The following is a 15,167-nucleotide window of genomic DNA, read 5'->3' as shown; positions in this document are numbered from 1 at the left end:
CTTTACAGTTGATAGATCTCCTAGGGTTATATATAACAAACCTGTCAGAAGGATTCAGCGCCGTTTAGAAGTAGGGAATGAAATATCTGCTATATTTGTCAATCCAAATTTTACAGCTCTTAAATAAGCGCAAAAGGGCGCCAGAGATGAAATACACCCTGTATTAGATTTTTTTTAAAAATGCTTGCCCAGATTTAAGGCCCTGATAAAATGTATTAAATCTTTAAAGGTTTTAATGAATCTAGTATGTGTTTCATAAATCAAGAGCCTCTGCTCAGCCCCCTCTCAGTTTAATAAGGGTAAACTAGGAAATTGCTCTGAGCTGAAGCAAAATACATTCATATAATATTGAAAAGTAATAGATTTTTAAATGTGGGGTGTTCTGGCTCGCAGGCGAGGTTTTGCTTCATAACATCGGCGCTATATCATTACCCTGAATGGGAAACCATCTGTGGCCACGTGTTTAACAGCATCAAGATGTGAACTAGCACAAAGGTAAATATTATTTGTAATAATCCTGAAAAAAAAAAAGCCAAAAAAATCATTACTTCTAGACCTCAGGCCAGGAACATTCGGGGGTGTCTGTGCTGGGACTCTGTTTTTAGCAGCGTGGACTTTTTTACACTAACAAATGGTTTATTGCACCCATTTCTCGCTGGCACTCGAAGACTTTTTCATCTCTGCCCCATTCTTCCCAATCCCACTGAATTGAAGCCCGTGTAAAAGTATTTTGTGGGTTTTACCGCAAAGACTGAGAGGAGTTTGAAGGTCTCTGAGGCGCTCTGCTCAATGCTGTCACCCCCAGCCCCCATTACCTGTCCCCCCCAGCTCCAGGACGGGACGGGACAGTCCCAGCGGGAGGTGAGGCCAGGACCCACGGCAAGTGCTGCGTAAAAGTCTGTCCAACCTCATTAACTGTCACTGGTAACAATACCAAGCTGGCAATAAAGGCAATTTTGAGCCTGTTGGCCATTAATCACCGCCTGACAGTTGTGAATAGAGGTGGAAAAACTCTGTCCCCGCAGTTCCTGCTTTGGCGTTTAAGGTTACCTCTGTGTGCAGTCTGCAGGGAGCAGTGGGGCGGAAAGCTCGCACCCGCCAGTCCCCATCCCTGTCCCCATCCCATCCCATTCGATCCCCATCTCCATCCCATTTCCATCCCCACCCCATCCCATTTGATCCCCATCCCCAACTCCATCTCCATCCCATTTCATCCCATCCCTGTCCCCCAGTGCTCCCAGCATGTCCTTGCTCTCCTCCCCAGGCTTGGCCACTCCTAGGGAAGCTGCTCTGAAAGGCAAACCCGGCACTTCACTAACCACGGGGCCTAATAGCAATTTAATAAGGTGTTGGGAAAGTGCCTCGAAGTCAAAGCGAGCGCTGTGTGCACGGAGTGCCATCGTAGCTCCCGGCTGCCCCAGAGCTGGGGCTAGATGTGGCGCTCTGCAGTGGGACATTAGTGAGGGCCCAGGGCTGAAAAGGCATAAAAACCCGATTTGGGTTGGATGGGGAGGAGACACAGAGCTGTTTCCCAGCCTGAGCCTAAGGAGCCAGAGAGGCTCGAGGGGCTGCAGGACAATACGGGGTGCCCCCGCTGCCTTGCGCCAGGGTTTTGAAAGGGAAAGAAGGTGGGGAGAGGGAGGGCGCGGGGGGAGAATACTTAACAAATTAAGTCTATCGAACGTTATTTGCAGATTACGGTGCAGAATTGTGTTAAAGTATGTCCGGGCTCGTTACATGTCAGCGCTAACAATACAGCACTTGGCAATCAAGGCAGTTCTCTGGCGCTGGCCATTAATCATCCCCTGACAGTCCTGAGCTGGAAACGAGGAAACTGCTCACATGTGCTAGATGCACCTATTTACCCGTGCTGTAATCACGGCAGGAAAAGTTTTCTTTGACTCCCTGCCTGCCTGAGCCTTGCTGGCGGGGCGATAAGCAGAAGGGTCCTGGTCCTTATTTCATGTCCCAGCTATTTCGAGGGCCACGGGGGCATGCGGAGAACACGGTTTGCATTTCAGCTCCGCCGTGGTGGGACACCTCGTGCCCCAAGGGAGCATCACCCCCGGTTCCTGGGCACTGTGTTTTGGAGGTGCTGCTCACCACGGGGATTTGGCTTTTTAGGGCTGGCCCAGGGGGGGCCATGTGGGGGGGAATGAGCGCAGAGCGGAGCTCGCCCCACAGACGCCAGCGCCGTGGCTGGGTGCCAGGGTGCCAGGTCACCCTCCCAGGAAATAAAGGAGCAATGTGTCCAGCCCCCCCCCCCCCCCCCAGTGCTGTTTTCTAAGGGGAAATGATTAATGGTGCTTGGAAACCACAATTCATCCCGGGAAAGAAAGTAGATTTACCCAAAACATGCGTGAGAATTAGCGTGCGGATCGGCTCCGAGGCAGAGGCGGGGAAGCTCTGGGTGAACAGAGCCCGACTGTGCTGGGGAAAAGCCCTGGCCGGAGACTTTGCGGCGACGGCGGGGCGGGAGCAGGGCCTGGGTGCCCATGGGCCATCGGGGTGGCTTTGCTCCCCGTCTGGTGGCAGCACAGAGGGTCACGGTGGAGGAGAAAGGAGATCTCAGCCATAGGACCCACGACAAGGGGCCCCTGCCAGGGGATGGATGGTGCTGGTGGGACCCAAACTGCTCGTCCCCAAATGTCCCCGTGGTACTGGGGACCATGGAGAAGAGGGAGAGGATTTACACCAAAACCCAGCAGATTTCCTGACTGTAAATGCCAAATGTTTTAGCAAAAGCTGATTTTCAGGCACGGGGGAATAGCCTCACCCTGCTCGTGCCCGGGGGAACCACGGGGATGAGTGGGGTGGAGCTGGGGTGCAGCGAGCATCGAGCCATCACCGCGACGCTCCGGCTGTCCCCATGGCACTGGGCTGCAGGAACCCTCGGAGAGGGGCAGAAGGTGCCTTTCCTCCACAGCACATCCTGATGTATCTGCCAGCATGCTGCAGGAGCGAGGCACGGGCCAGCGGGTTAGGAATTGCATTAAAGGGTTTTCAGGCATGAGTCCTGACCGGGATCCAAGCAGCTGCGCTCTCCCCACAAACTGTGCAATGTTGGGCTGGGGACAAGAGCAGCCAGGGAAGGGGACGGGCTCCCTTGGAAGGAATTCGGGACGGGTGGCGTGGATTTATGGCCCGATCCCGGGGATAAAAACAACAGTCTCTGCTCTGGATCAAGGCAGCGGCCACGCGCGGTCCTGTCCCAGCGAGCGGAGGTGCTCAGAAAGGGCTTCGGGCGGCTGATTTATTTGTGGGATTCCGGGAAGGGCTGGGGAAGCCTCGGAGAGGTGCTGAAGCCCAGGTCAGGAGTCAGCGGTGTCTCGGTGATATATTTAGAGCGGGATAATGCGAGTGACAGGAGGAAAAAAAAATAAAGCTCCGTGGAGGAGGTGCAGATACATTCCCTTGGCCGGGGAGTTACTGGATGATCTGAGCCAGGGAACAGATAGTTGGATTTCCCTGGTTTCTCCCTTCAAATAAATCACAACTCCAGAGCCCTTTAAACTCTGCAATATGATCTGTTCCAATAAGGAAGGGAATGAAAGGCTGCGTCTCTCTGGAAGCCTCCAGAGCCATAAATCTACTATGTACAAACACATACCAGATTTCCAAGTGCATTTATTTTATTGTATTGTTTTAACAGAAAAATCAAACTGCAATAAACTCAGTCCCTCATTAGCTGTCTCTGTGTCCTGGCCAAACGCTGCTAACGAATAAAATCAGGACAAAGGAATGTGGCTGTCGGTCAAGAGCCCGGCCGGGCGCTGACCCCCCGAAAAGCGATTCCCTGCAGCAGGGCAGCCGGGGGATGCGAGGGGCCGGATCCTGCCCTGCTTATGGCCAGGGCTGTGCTGGGTTTGGCTGCTCCGAGTCCCTTTCTGGCCAGCTCCGCAGGGTTTTCTGCACTGGTTTGCAGTGGACCTGGCTGTGCCGAGCCCCAGTTTGGGCAGGGACGTGCGTCCCCCTGCCCCAGCCCCCTGCGTGTGGCTGCTTGCAGAAGTGCTGGTGAAGCACGGGGCAAACGCTCCCCGGGCTGGCAGTCGGGGCAGTTTCAGGGCTGTTGGTCATTAATCATCCCCTGACAGTCCTGCAGGGGCCGGCCACACCAGCAGAGCTCCCTGGGGATGGGAGAGCCCAGGGAGGGGACACGCCGGCACGGTGCTTTGGGTTTTCCCAGGAGGGGGGTCCAAACCCGAGCCTCCACCCCGCAGGACCCCTCTGGGCTCCGCTGTCCCCAGCAGCACCACCACGCCTCGTCCCTCACAGCCGGTCTTTTCACGCCTTGTCAGCAAGCACCATTTTGGGCTTAAAAACCAGAAACGAGGACAGAAGCAGGGGTGGAGGGCGGGGGGTGGCAGGGGCACAGAGCAGAGGGGGCCGGGCACGGAGCGGTGCTGAGTGCAGGAGGTGCAGCACCTCGGGCTGATCCTGGAAAAAAGGAAAAGGAAGGCAGAGCCGCCCGGGAGGGAACGAGGCGGCTGTCCCCCCGATTTATGGAGCCGCAGCGGCCGGGGAGCCCCCCCAGCGCCCGAGCCCTGCCTCAGCCCACAGAGAAATTCTTTACTTATTGAATCACATTTGTCATCCCTAAATACATATGCAGGCCCGTGTTTCTGAATCCATAAACATCTTTAACTAACTCCGCTCAGCTAGGCCTCTTTCAGCAGTAATTTATATTTAACTTTTTCCATATGCGGGGCCTGTCGCGTTGGTGTCATTTCCGGGAAGGCCGGGGGGGCGCGGGGGGCGGCGTGCTTGGGGCTGCTGGAGCAGCCCGGCTGCTGGCACGGCGCGAGAAATCCACCCGGCAGAGCCAGTGCTCATTAATCATTTGAACTACCAAACTGCCAGCTCCTTTCAAGATCTTTCAAGAAGTGTTTTCACCCAAAATAGAGTTGAAAACGCGCCGGGCCCTACTTTCAGAGTCTCATCCATCTGGCCATTATGGGGAGTGTCAGGCGGCTCTGACAGACAAGGCTGCTCTGTTCGAGGGGCCCCCGGCTCCCGCAACCTGTCACAGCGCGGGGCTGAGCGCGCCTGACAGCTCCATTTGTACCTACAGAAGAGATAAAAGCGCCCTCGCTGCGCCGGGCGGCGGCGAGGGATGAGCGGGGGCACCCCAGGGTGCTGGCGGCATCCCCCATACCCCACTTTATCCCAGGAGAAACCCAGCCCCTGTCCCCAAAATCCTGTCATCGAGTCGTGCTGGCTGCTTGGGCAATGGGCATCGTGCACGGGGTGGGCTGTGGGGCTCAGAGCCCCCTCCTGTGGTGCTGCAGCCCCGCGCCCTGGCACCGAGCATCCCGGCACCGAGCATCCCCTGCAAAACCACCCGGGGCCCCGTCCCTGCTGGAGGCTGAGCCCCCCTCCAGCTCCCTCCCCGCTGGCTGTGCGCAGCCCCCAAGTGTGAGCAGCGTGAGTCAGCCCCCAAAAATAACACCGCGGGTCCTGGTGCTACGAGAGCTTCCTCCAGGCTGCGGCTCTTTCTCACGCAGAGGATGCAGCAGCGCAGCGGGAGGCTCCTGGGGACCTCGAGCTCTTCTTGCAGCTCTCCTGGGGAAAAACCCCTCCGGACGCCAACCTGGGGTTTGCTCCTTGCTCTTGGACAGGCTGGCAGCAGGGCACAGCCGGAGAGGTTTGGGAAGCAGCGAAGTGGCAACCGAGGGCACAACACATTTCTGCAGCTGGAGGAGCAGGCGAGGCGCGCAGCGAGCGAACGCTTCCCGAGCAGTTGTTCCTAATCTGAAATTCAGCCAGAGCCTGAGAAACGTGCATAAACACCAGAAGGCACGGAGGTCTTTTCAGCTCCATTCCTCGGTGGTAAATTCCTGTTCCCACCCCTGCCTCGCAAGGGTTTGTTATCTGGGGTGGGTTGAGCAATAATTTTCTTAAAAACATGAGGTTGCTCCACGCCTGTGACAAATCAGCGGCTCGGCGCGAGCACGGCTCGCGCTTTGGTTCATGTCAGAGACATTTTCCACAGAACATGACTCTTTCCACCTTGGAAGCCGGACCTGGCCGCCGTCCCTCTGCACCCCACGGACGTCACTGAGGCTGTGCAGAGAACTGGAACAGAAAGCCGTGAAGGTAACAATTGCTCCAGCAGAAACAATTAGTCACTTTTACAGGAGCTCTGCCCAGCAAAGCTCCCAGGCTCGGCGCTGGGTTCGCAGCCAAGGCTGCAGTTACCAGCCCCATCCGAGCGAGGCTGCGAGCGGGGACAGCCCCGTCACCGCACCGCGGGCACGAGAAGGCCGATTGTCCCCAAGTGCTGGCAGCAGAAGGGGTCCTGTTACCACGCTCAGCTGGGGGAAGGCAGGAGAGGGGCACAGCAGAAGCCAGCTCTGGATTGCAGCAAGCGAGCGTGCCAGGAAAGAGCAAGGCAGCAAATTGTTCAAATGCTTCCATCTCCCCTCGCCTCTGCCCCAGGGAGAGGAGTGTGGTGAAGGCGGCGAGGGCGGCATCTCAGCAGAAAGCTCCAGCACAATTTGAAGTGCCTCAGTCCCCTCTTCTGTCCTCTGCTCTCCAGAGCCACCTGCCCATGGGGTGAGCACTCACCAAGTGCAGGCACCGAGCACCCCGGGCTCCCGCAGGTCCCTTTCTCCCTGGCAGCAGCGTCTCCTCCTCTTGGTGAGGCACCAGCGGGGACCGGCATCGCCCCACAGCCCGGCTGCTGGATGGGGTCTCAGGAGGGTGCTGTGGGGTGGCCGGTGGAGATCCTCGAGCCGCTGCCACGAGTCCTCTTGCAAACACGGCGAGGAAAACCAGGCCATTTGGGTTCTCCGATCCGGCAGGGTGCCCGCGGTCGGGCTGCAGGAGGCCTGATTTATGGGCGCTTATAAAACCAGCCGAGGCTGCTGCGTCTGCTCGCCAGATGCCAGGGACGCTGCGTGTCCTGCAGCCGCCGCCTGCTTGCTGGGCCGCAAAGGCTCCAGGTGCCAGCAGGGACCATCCCGGTGTTCGGCACCACGAGGTGCTGGATGTGCCACCCTGCTCGGTCCCCACGTTGCCATCACTTTGCTGGTGCAGCATCAGCTCTCAGCATCTTGCCACGGCACCTCCGGGGTCGCTCTGTCTGCGGGGAGGTCGCATTCCCCCAGTCCCATCCCGTGCACGGTGCTGGAAGGTGGGGTGAAGTCATGGCAAAGCTGCTCCGGGAGGTTTCCATAAACGCTGTGTTAGAAAACATTATGGTCTGTGGAAATCTGTTTGTTATTGTGAGTTGAGCTCAAGGAATACACTCTGTAAACTAAGCTGTCAGCCGAGCGTCTCCCCCAGCATTCTCCAGCGAGCGTTTAGCTGAAACATTTGTGTATACAGAATTACGACTCTTCAGTTATTCATCATGATAATAAACAGAGAGATAACTATTAACCATGCATCACAGTAATGAACAGTATCACTTACACGCGCGCCGGTGTAAATCTGAGCGAGCGGGGCCGCGCTTTGCAGGGAGCCAGCACGGGCACAGCTCCGCCGTGGGACCGGGGCAGCCCAACGGTGCCCCGGTGCCAATGGTGGTGCTGAGCAGGAGCAGACACTGCAGGAGGTGGCAGGAGCCACGGACACATACGGTCACCCTGGGTGCTTCCCATGCTGCTCCCAGCACAAAACGGGCGTCCTGTTATGGGGAAGGTGTTGGTGCATCCCCGCTGCAAGCAGGTGCTGGTGCCGCCGGGAGGATTCGTGCCACGCACCGGGTTTTGGGCAGTGAAGTGACAGCGGTGGCTCCTCAGCAGTCTTACAAAGCCCCGTGAAAGCCTTCTCTCATTCTCTGCAGCTTTCCAGGCCGTTGGGCACCCTCTGTCTGCTCCCGTGTGCTCCTCTGCCTTTGGGGCTCTCTGAGCACCTCGATGTCCTCGCTCTTCTCCACGCGCCTCCTCTCGCTGGTGCTCTCCTGCTACTGACATTGCCTGGAGGCAAACCACAGGACACCCCTTTATGCTCCTGAGCCCTTCTCCCTTTGCTCCCCCTCCATCCCCCCATCTCCAAGCTCGCTCTGCACAGCCCTAGCCCCAGCTAGGGGGGCTCAAGGGGACGCTTCCCCCTGGGAAGGCTCCTGCGGGGCACTGGCAGGGGGACAGGAGATGTCCCCAGCAGGGAGGAAACACAGAGCCTGTATTCTCCAGGGCTTCCACCAGGGCTCAGGCAGAAAGAAAAGCTGCTTTATGCAGCCGAGAAACTTCTCATCCACCCACCAGCGCTGCTGCTCCGGCCCTTGCCTCCGCAGCCTGACCTGACCTCCCCTCGGCGGGCACGCACCAGCCCTTGAAGACTTTTGGTGCTCCGCTCTCCGAACCGCTTTGTGCGCCCGCGGGCAGACACCTCCGCACGGGCATCGGGGGGTTGCGTGCCGGAGAGGAAGGAAAAAAACAACAAAAAAAAAAGAAATAATAATACGGCCTTGCTCTTTCGCTCGCATATTTATTGGGTGGACAGATCATTTGTGGTCAGATGGGCTTCGGGCTTTACAAACGGGGATATTTATACGGCGCGCAGCACGGCCGGGCTGTTTTGCATGTGCGTCCAAGTCATTCCTTCCCCGGCACAAGGTATAATGTTGCCTTTGTTCAGCTGCCTTCCACGGCCGGGGCAAAGCGGGAGCTCACCGTGCCTTTCAGCCGGAGCCCCCCCTCGGCCGCTCGCACCGAAATCCTGCATGTTTTCCGCTGAAATAGCACACAGTCGCGAAGTGTCCTGACTCCTTCCACACACACTGCGGCCTCAGCAACTGCTGCAATAAATCAATAGGAAAATAGAGGCTGCCAGTTAGACTAAACAAGTGCATTTGCAAGGATTGCTAACCCTCATTAATCACTCTGACAGTCCTAAAAACACATTTCCCCTTTAATGACTGTATTTGGATAATCAGTGCTTTTTCCTCCTCAGTCAGAGCCGGGGTAACTGACAGCTGGTGTTATTATAGCCGTCCACGGGAGAGCGCTGGGATCAGGGTCACCTGAGAGTCAACCGCTGGAGGTCTCTTGCAATTCAGGGCTAGCTGGAAAAGTTGTTGTTATGCAATAAGGAGGAGAGCTGCTCGCTGCCAACGCAGCCTCAAACACACATTTCCCGTGTCCTAACACCCACCTGTGTTATCCGAGCCCCAGCCCACTCCCGGCCCTCCCTATCCCACCTCCTGCCCCAAAAAGCACCCCCTGCCAGCCGGCTTTGAAAGGCCCTTTCTTGCTGCTCCGCGCTCCCTTTAGGTGACTTTTGCTTCCCGGGGAGGTTTGAAACCTCGCACATTTTTCTGTATAAATGATGCAACACATTAATGCACAGCACATTATGAAAATGGTAATTCAAACCCATACAACTCTAAATTAAGCCATACATTATCCGACCCACTCAGCCATATATTTTGCAGAAAGACAGGATTGAATCAAATCAAACCGAAACTGTGGAGTGCAGGTTGTTAGACAGAATGATTAATAAAGTGCATCCCAGTGCTCTTATTATAAAATGAATTCTGCAGTAACCTGGGCATACATTAGATAGGGAGTTATTTAATATATCGGCAACACAATAATTTCCTAGCAGATAAAGCCCCCGAGTGTCGGCTGCTATCAGATGATACTTTGCAGTGTTTACACATTCTGGCCCCGGTGCTGCAGTCTTTAGGGAGGGGAAAAAATATTCCTCGGGGAGCCGTCTGCACGGCAGGATGCATCTGAGCAGCATCCCGGGCTGCCTGGAGGCGGGGGGAAGGCGCATGGGGCTCGCTTTTGGAGCTGGGAGCATCCCGGTGCGAGGAGGGGTTTGGGGAGCGAGGGGGGACAGACCCCACACCGGTCACCCAGGGCTCTCCCCGCACGTAGGGGGTGCTGCCCACGGACCCCTCACCCCTGTTCTATGGCAGCATGGCACCGCAGGCACGCCGCGACCCCGCAGCCCGAGGCCCAGAGCATCCCCCGAGCATCCGCGGGCATCGCGGCACCGCAGCATCGCCTTCCCTGCCCCGTGGCGCAGGGAGAGCCTGCGCACAGCCCCGCAGCACTGGCGGCGAGGATGCCTCAAAGCCCAGCAGAACAAAATACCCGCAGCAGGCGTGGGGTTTGGGAGCTGTGGCTGAGGAACCGAGATTTACGCCAGGGACCAGCGGTGTGCCCGAGCGAGGCCGACACCGAGCAGCCTTGCCAGAGGGCTCAGGGCAATGCCCAGGGAGAGGCGACGCTGCCAAGGGGCAGGGGGGACGTTCAGGGGGACCATCGCGCCTGCAAACGCTCCGCAGCAGCAGGGATCGAAGCACAGAAGCTATCTGGCAGCGCCTTGGCCTGCCACCCTGTCCCTCTGCGGGGAGCACCCGCTGCCATGCCCAAAACCTCCTCGCTCCCAACCTGGTTCTGCAAACCCGCGGCCCTCATCCTGCCAACGCCGCCAGCGACTCCGCAGGCAGACCCAGCGCAAAGCCAGACCCGAGCTCCGGCCCCAGCGGGGTAACCACAGACCCACAAAACTGCTCCTTGCATCCTGGGGGGCTCGGGATTGGGGCTGCCCACCCCTCCGAGGGGTCACCGGGCCCCGGCCTCCCCATTTCCAGCAACCGAGCCCTGGCCACCGCCCACCCTCCGGCCACGCGCCCGCGGCCGCGCTCGGAGGAGCGGGCAGAAAAATAAAAATCTCACTGGCAAAGCGAGCCCCCGTGCTAAGCGCATTATTTTTCAGCTCAAAGGACACAAAGGAATTTCAACGCGGGGCATAAGGCAACGTAGAGAAGGCAATTAACTGGGATTAATTGCATGACTCACCCAAAACGCAACAGGAGCAAAGCACTCAACAGCAGAGAGCAGCCGTGTGGGGCAGCACGGGGGGCTTCACGGGGGGCAGCCGGGGGTCCCGCTGCCAGGGTTGGGCTGCGGGTGGAATAACAGCTCAGGGATGGCCCCGAGCAGCGGTGTGGGGTGGGCGCAGCGGGCTGCAGGCCCCCCAGTCCTGCCCGTGCTGCTGCAGGCTCAGCACCCAGCGGGAGCGAGGGGTCTCGGCGCCCCTCGCCAAAACCCACCGAGCTCCTCGCACGGCTGCGATCACGCGGGGAGGGCAGCCCGAGCCTGCCCCACACGAGCTGCAGGAGCGGGACTGGGGGCGCGTTAGGCTGCAGCCCCCAGCCCCAAAACCCAGCCCCTCCGGTGGGCACAGCACCGCGACCTCTGCGCCCGGGGGTCTCGGGGAGGAACGGGACCGGGGGGCTCTTGGCACCGCTTTCAGCTCCGCCGCCTTCTCCAACCATCCCCGCGCCCCCCCGGCGCTCCGCTCCCTCGGGACCCCGACCTCGGGCCCCCCCCGCTCCGCAGCCCGGCGGCACCCAGCGCTCAGCACCCCGAGCTCAGCACCCAGCACCCGCCCCCGCCGCAGCCCCCCCCCCGGCCGCCGCCGCCGCTAGATGGGGCTCGGAGCTCGGCGCTCGGCGGCCCCGGAGCCCTGCGGCGGGTGCGGGGGGCACGGAGCCCCGGGGGGGGGGGGGATGGAAGAGAGCACACACCACAGGGTGAATATAACCAAGTATTCATTTATTAACAAAATAAGACTTACCAAGCCGGAGCTCTAGGCACCCGAAATGCTCGCAGCCCTCCCGCGGCGGGGCTGGGGCTGGGGGCGGCCCCGCGCCCGTCGCTGCTCCGTCCTCGGGGGGGGGGGGCCCGGGCCCGGTGCCGGTGCCGGTGCCGGTGCCGGGGGGGGGTGGCCGGGCGCTGCCCGGGGGTGCCGCTGCTGGGCGAGGGGCGGCACGGCCGGGGCTGCTCCCGTCCTTCCACCCGCGGCCACCCCCGTCCCCAAAACACATCGCAAAAAAAAAAAAACAAAACCAAAAAAATCAAAAATTAAAAATTAAAAAAAAAAAAAAATTACATCTGTTAACTTTACAAATGGAAACTGAATCCCAGAACGATAAACGAGGAGGGGGAGGAGGAAGAAACGTTCTCTTTTTTTTTTTTTTTTTCCTTGTGTGTCAGGAGTCATGCAAGAATTTCTCAGGGGGGAAATTAAGAAGGGGAAGAAAAAAAAAAATCAAAAGAAACAGAAGGGAAAAATAAAAGCCCCACACCTGCAAAGTAAAGAATTTTTTTTTTTCTTTTTTTTTCTTTTTTTTTTTTTTGGACACAGACTTTTTGCATACCATTGATTCATTGGTGGATTAATGCACTTATATTCCCAGCTTTAAGCTAACATACAGTAAATAAATACACAGTCCAAGGAGGGAGCGGGGAGCTCGGGCAAGGAGGAGACCGGAGGAGGGGAAGGGGCTGCCGTAGTTACTGGTATCCGAGTGCAGAAGCTGAAGTTAGTCTTTGGCCGTAGAGCGCGTACGGGGAGTAGTAAGGTCCGGCGGCCGGCAAGGACGGCACCGGCAGGGCGCCGGCTGTGGGCAAATGGCTCTTGCCGTAGGGGTGGTACCTGTTTAGTCCCAAAGTGTGTGGGCTCCTCAAGGACAGGGAGGCCGGTAACGTGTTGGGGCTCCCGGGGGCGGCGGGCGGGAGGTGGAGGTGGCAGGAGGCCGCGGAGCCCAGCCCGGAGGTAGGGTAACCCGCCAAGAGTTTCTCCGCCCCCGGCAGGGCCGTGTGGGTCCGTAGGTGGGTGAGCAGCTCCTCCGAGGTGGCAAACCTCTTGTCGCAGGGTCCGCTGGCAGACACCCAGTTGCATATGTGGGGCAGGGGGTCGTTCTGCAGCATGAAGCCGTAGGTGTAGAGGGGGTGGCCGGGCAGGCTGGGGGTGCCGCTGGAGGAGAGCGTGGTGTGCACCGAGTGCAGGGGGTGCGTGGGGTACACCAAGGGGTATCCGCTCTTCAGGCTGCCGGGGTCGTGCACGCAGCTGGAGCAGTTGCTGGAGCCCAGGTGCGAGGCGCTGTGGTAGCTCAGGCAGTACGGGTCCCGGCATAATCCCTGCATGAAGGAGGGCGGCGAGGCCCCGGTGAGCGGGCTGGAGCTGGGCGGCTTCCCCGGCAGCCCCAGGGCGCCCGGCAGCTGGCCGCCCACCAGCCCCGGCTTGGTGGGGTCCAGCCCGGGCACGAACTGGGAGGGGTAGCCGGCGTAGGCGCCCACGATGGAGCCGTGGTAGCCGATGCTGGAGGGCGGCAGGGGGAAGACGGAGTGGCCGGGCTTGTAGGGGGACACGGGGGCCACATGGCCGGCGGGCGGCAGGGCGGGCGGCTCCGACTTGCGGCCCGAGGGGGGCTCGCCGTGCGCCCCGGGCTCGGCCGCTCCGCGCCCCAGCGCACCGCCCGCCCCGTCGGGGCTGGGTTTGGCCGCCTCGGGCTCCTTCTTCTCCTCGGCGCCCTTGGGCTCGGCGTGCTGCGGGGAGGCGCCGCGGGAGCCACCGGGCGAGGCGGCGGCGGCGGCGGCGGCGGCGTGCGGGGGGAACGGCGGGCAGGCGGCGCTGGGCACCCGAAAGCCGGCCTTGTCCGCGCCGCCCTCCTTGCGCGGCTCCGCGCCGCCCTTGGAGTAGGGCTTGAAGCTGGATTTGTCCTCGGGGGGCGCGTCCCCCCCCGGCGGCTTGAGGGCGGCGGGGCGGGCGGAGGGCTCCTTGTCGGCGGCGGGCAGCCCGGCGGCGGCCACGGCGTTGAGCTTGGAGGAGGGCGGCGGGTCGGGTTTGCCGATCTGCGAGCAGGTCTGGGCCAGCAGCGCCAGCGGGCTCTTCTTGGCGTCCAGCTGCGGGCGGAGCGGAGCGCGGCGCCGGTCAGGGGGGGCCCCCGACGGCGCCCCCCGGCCGGCCCCCCCCCCACCATCGCTGCGCCCCCCCCCTCCCCTTCCCTCCCTCACCGCGGGGCCGGCGGGCGCCGAGCCAGGGCGCGGGGAAGGGAAGGGAGAGGAGGGGAAGGGAAGGAGAGGGAGGGAAGGGAAAGGAAGGGCAGGGAGGGAAGGGAAGGGAAGAGAAGGGGGGTACGGGGCGGGGGGCCGCGGCCGGCCGGGAGGGAGGGAGCCGGGCACGGGCGGCACCGGGGGGTCCGGGGGGCGGCCGGGGGGAGCGGGCAGGGGGGGAACCGGGGCCGCGGGGGCGTCGGGCACTGACCTCGATGGGGCTGACGGGCGTGGAGGAGAGCGGCTGGAGGTACTCGGGGTGCAGGAGGTGGCCGCTGTGGGCGCTGAGCATCTTCAGGACGCGGATGGGCAGCCGGCTGGCCTGGCGCAGCGGGTCGGCGGGGGGCGGCCGGGGCGACGGGGCGCCCGCGGCTCCGCGGCTCGGCGGGGTCCTCGGCCGGGGCCCGCCGGGGGCTCCGCTCATTTGGGGCGGGCGGCGGCGGCGGGCGCGCCGGGCTCCGCGGGGCCGGGCCGGGCCGGGCGGGCGGCGGAGCGGCGGCGGCGGCGGCCCCGGCGAGACAAAAAACCCTTCCCCTTCCCCACCGACACGTCAAATAGCCCCGATGGCGGCCGCGCTCCGAGGGGGCCGGCGCCGCGCACCAATCCGAGCCCGGCCGGGCCCCCGGGGCGGGGAGAGCCGCCGGTGGGGGGGGCGAGCCGCCGTGCTGCCGCCGCGCCGCCGCGTGGGGGAGAGCCGCCCGGCTCGGCTCGGCATCGCCCGGCTCGCCAAAGCTCGGCATTGCTCAGCTCGGCATCGCCCGGCTCGGTTCGGCATCGCCCGGCATCCTCCGGCATCCCCCCGGTCCAGCACGGCTCGCCCCGGCACGGCACGGCTCAGCTGGGCATCGCACGGCTCAGCACGGCATGGCCCAGCCGGGCATAGCACGGCACAGCACGGCTCGGCATCGCACGGCTTGGCGTGGCCTGGCACAGCTCGGCTTGGAATAGCACGGCACGGCCCTGCCGGCACGGCTCAGCTGGTATATCTTATCACGGCACGGCACGGCTCAGCTGGCACACGGCGTGGCATGGCTTGGCTGCTGCGACACGGCTCGGCTGAGACCAGCCTGGCACAGTTTGGCACGGCACGGCTCGGCTCAGCACCCTGCCGCAGTGCCCCCTGCACCCACCCTGCAGCGCTGCCCCCTGCCCCAGTGGGGGGGGGGACACCTCCAGGACGCAGCGCAGCCCCTGTGGGGTTGCTGGCAGGGCAGCGGTGTTGCCCAGACCCGAATTGTGCACACACTGATTTTGCACGTGGTGCAATCACCGGCATTTGAGTGCTTTTTAAGTGATCACAGTTCTGTGATTCTGTGATTATCGCAGCGTTGGCTATCGCACAGCATTTGCCATGGGCAGGGGGTC

General features: G+C 61.2%; 1 protein-coding gene across 2 annotated transcripts; it reads right to left on the bottom strand.

Moving 5' to 3' along the window:
- Nucleotides 1-8,413: 8,413 nt before the first annotated feature.
- ZNF703 (zinc finger protein 703) lies at nucleotides 8,414-14,376 on the bottom strand. 2 transcript variants are annotated; one of them, XR_014686016.1, is made up of 3 exons: nucleotides 14,014-14,376; nucleotides 11,542-13,652; nucleotides 8,414-8,743 (listed from the first exon to the last, which is right to left on the bottom strand). XR_014686016.1 is itself a non-coding variant. In XM_084499184.1 (2 exons), exons 1-2 carry the CDS (start codon nucleotides 14,224-14,226, stop codon nucleotides 12,261-12,263), a joined length of 1,605 nt encoding a protein of 534 aa, XP_084355310.1. In that variant the 5' UTR covers nucleotides 14,227-14,376; the 3' UTR covers nucleotides 11,499-12,260. The 2 variants fall into 2 exon arrangements, 1 of the variants encoding a protein (XP_084355310.1); XM_084499184.1 differs by lacking the exon at nucleotides 8,414-8,743 and having other exon boundaries at nucleotides 11,499-13,652.
- Between the last annotated feature and the right edge of the window lie 791 nt (nucleotides 14,377-15,167).

The sequence above is a fragment of the Aythya ferina genome, assembly GCF_964211825.1.
Source record: "Aythya ferina genome assembly, chromosome: 27".
Taxonomy (NCBI): Eukaryota; Metazoa; Chordata; class Aves; order Anseriformes; family Anatidae; genus Aythya; species Aythya ferina.
Note: the sequence above shows the minus strand (reverse complement) of the source record. Positions and strands in the feature narration are given on the sequence as shown.

Bases quoted from the DNA above. Each gene is read 5' to 3' on its own strand.
- ZNF703 (XM_084499184.1), bottom strand. From the start codon at position 14,226: ATGAGCGGAGCCCCCGGCGGGCCCCGGCCGAGGACCCCGCCGAGCCGC. The intron at 13,653-14,013 runs GTCAGTGCCCGA...CTCCGCCCGCAG, and splicing joins CGCCCGTCAGCCCCATCGAG to CTGGACGCCAAGAAGAGCCC.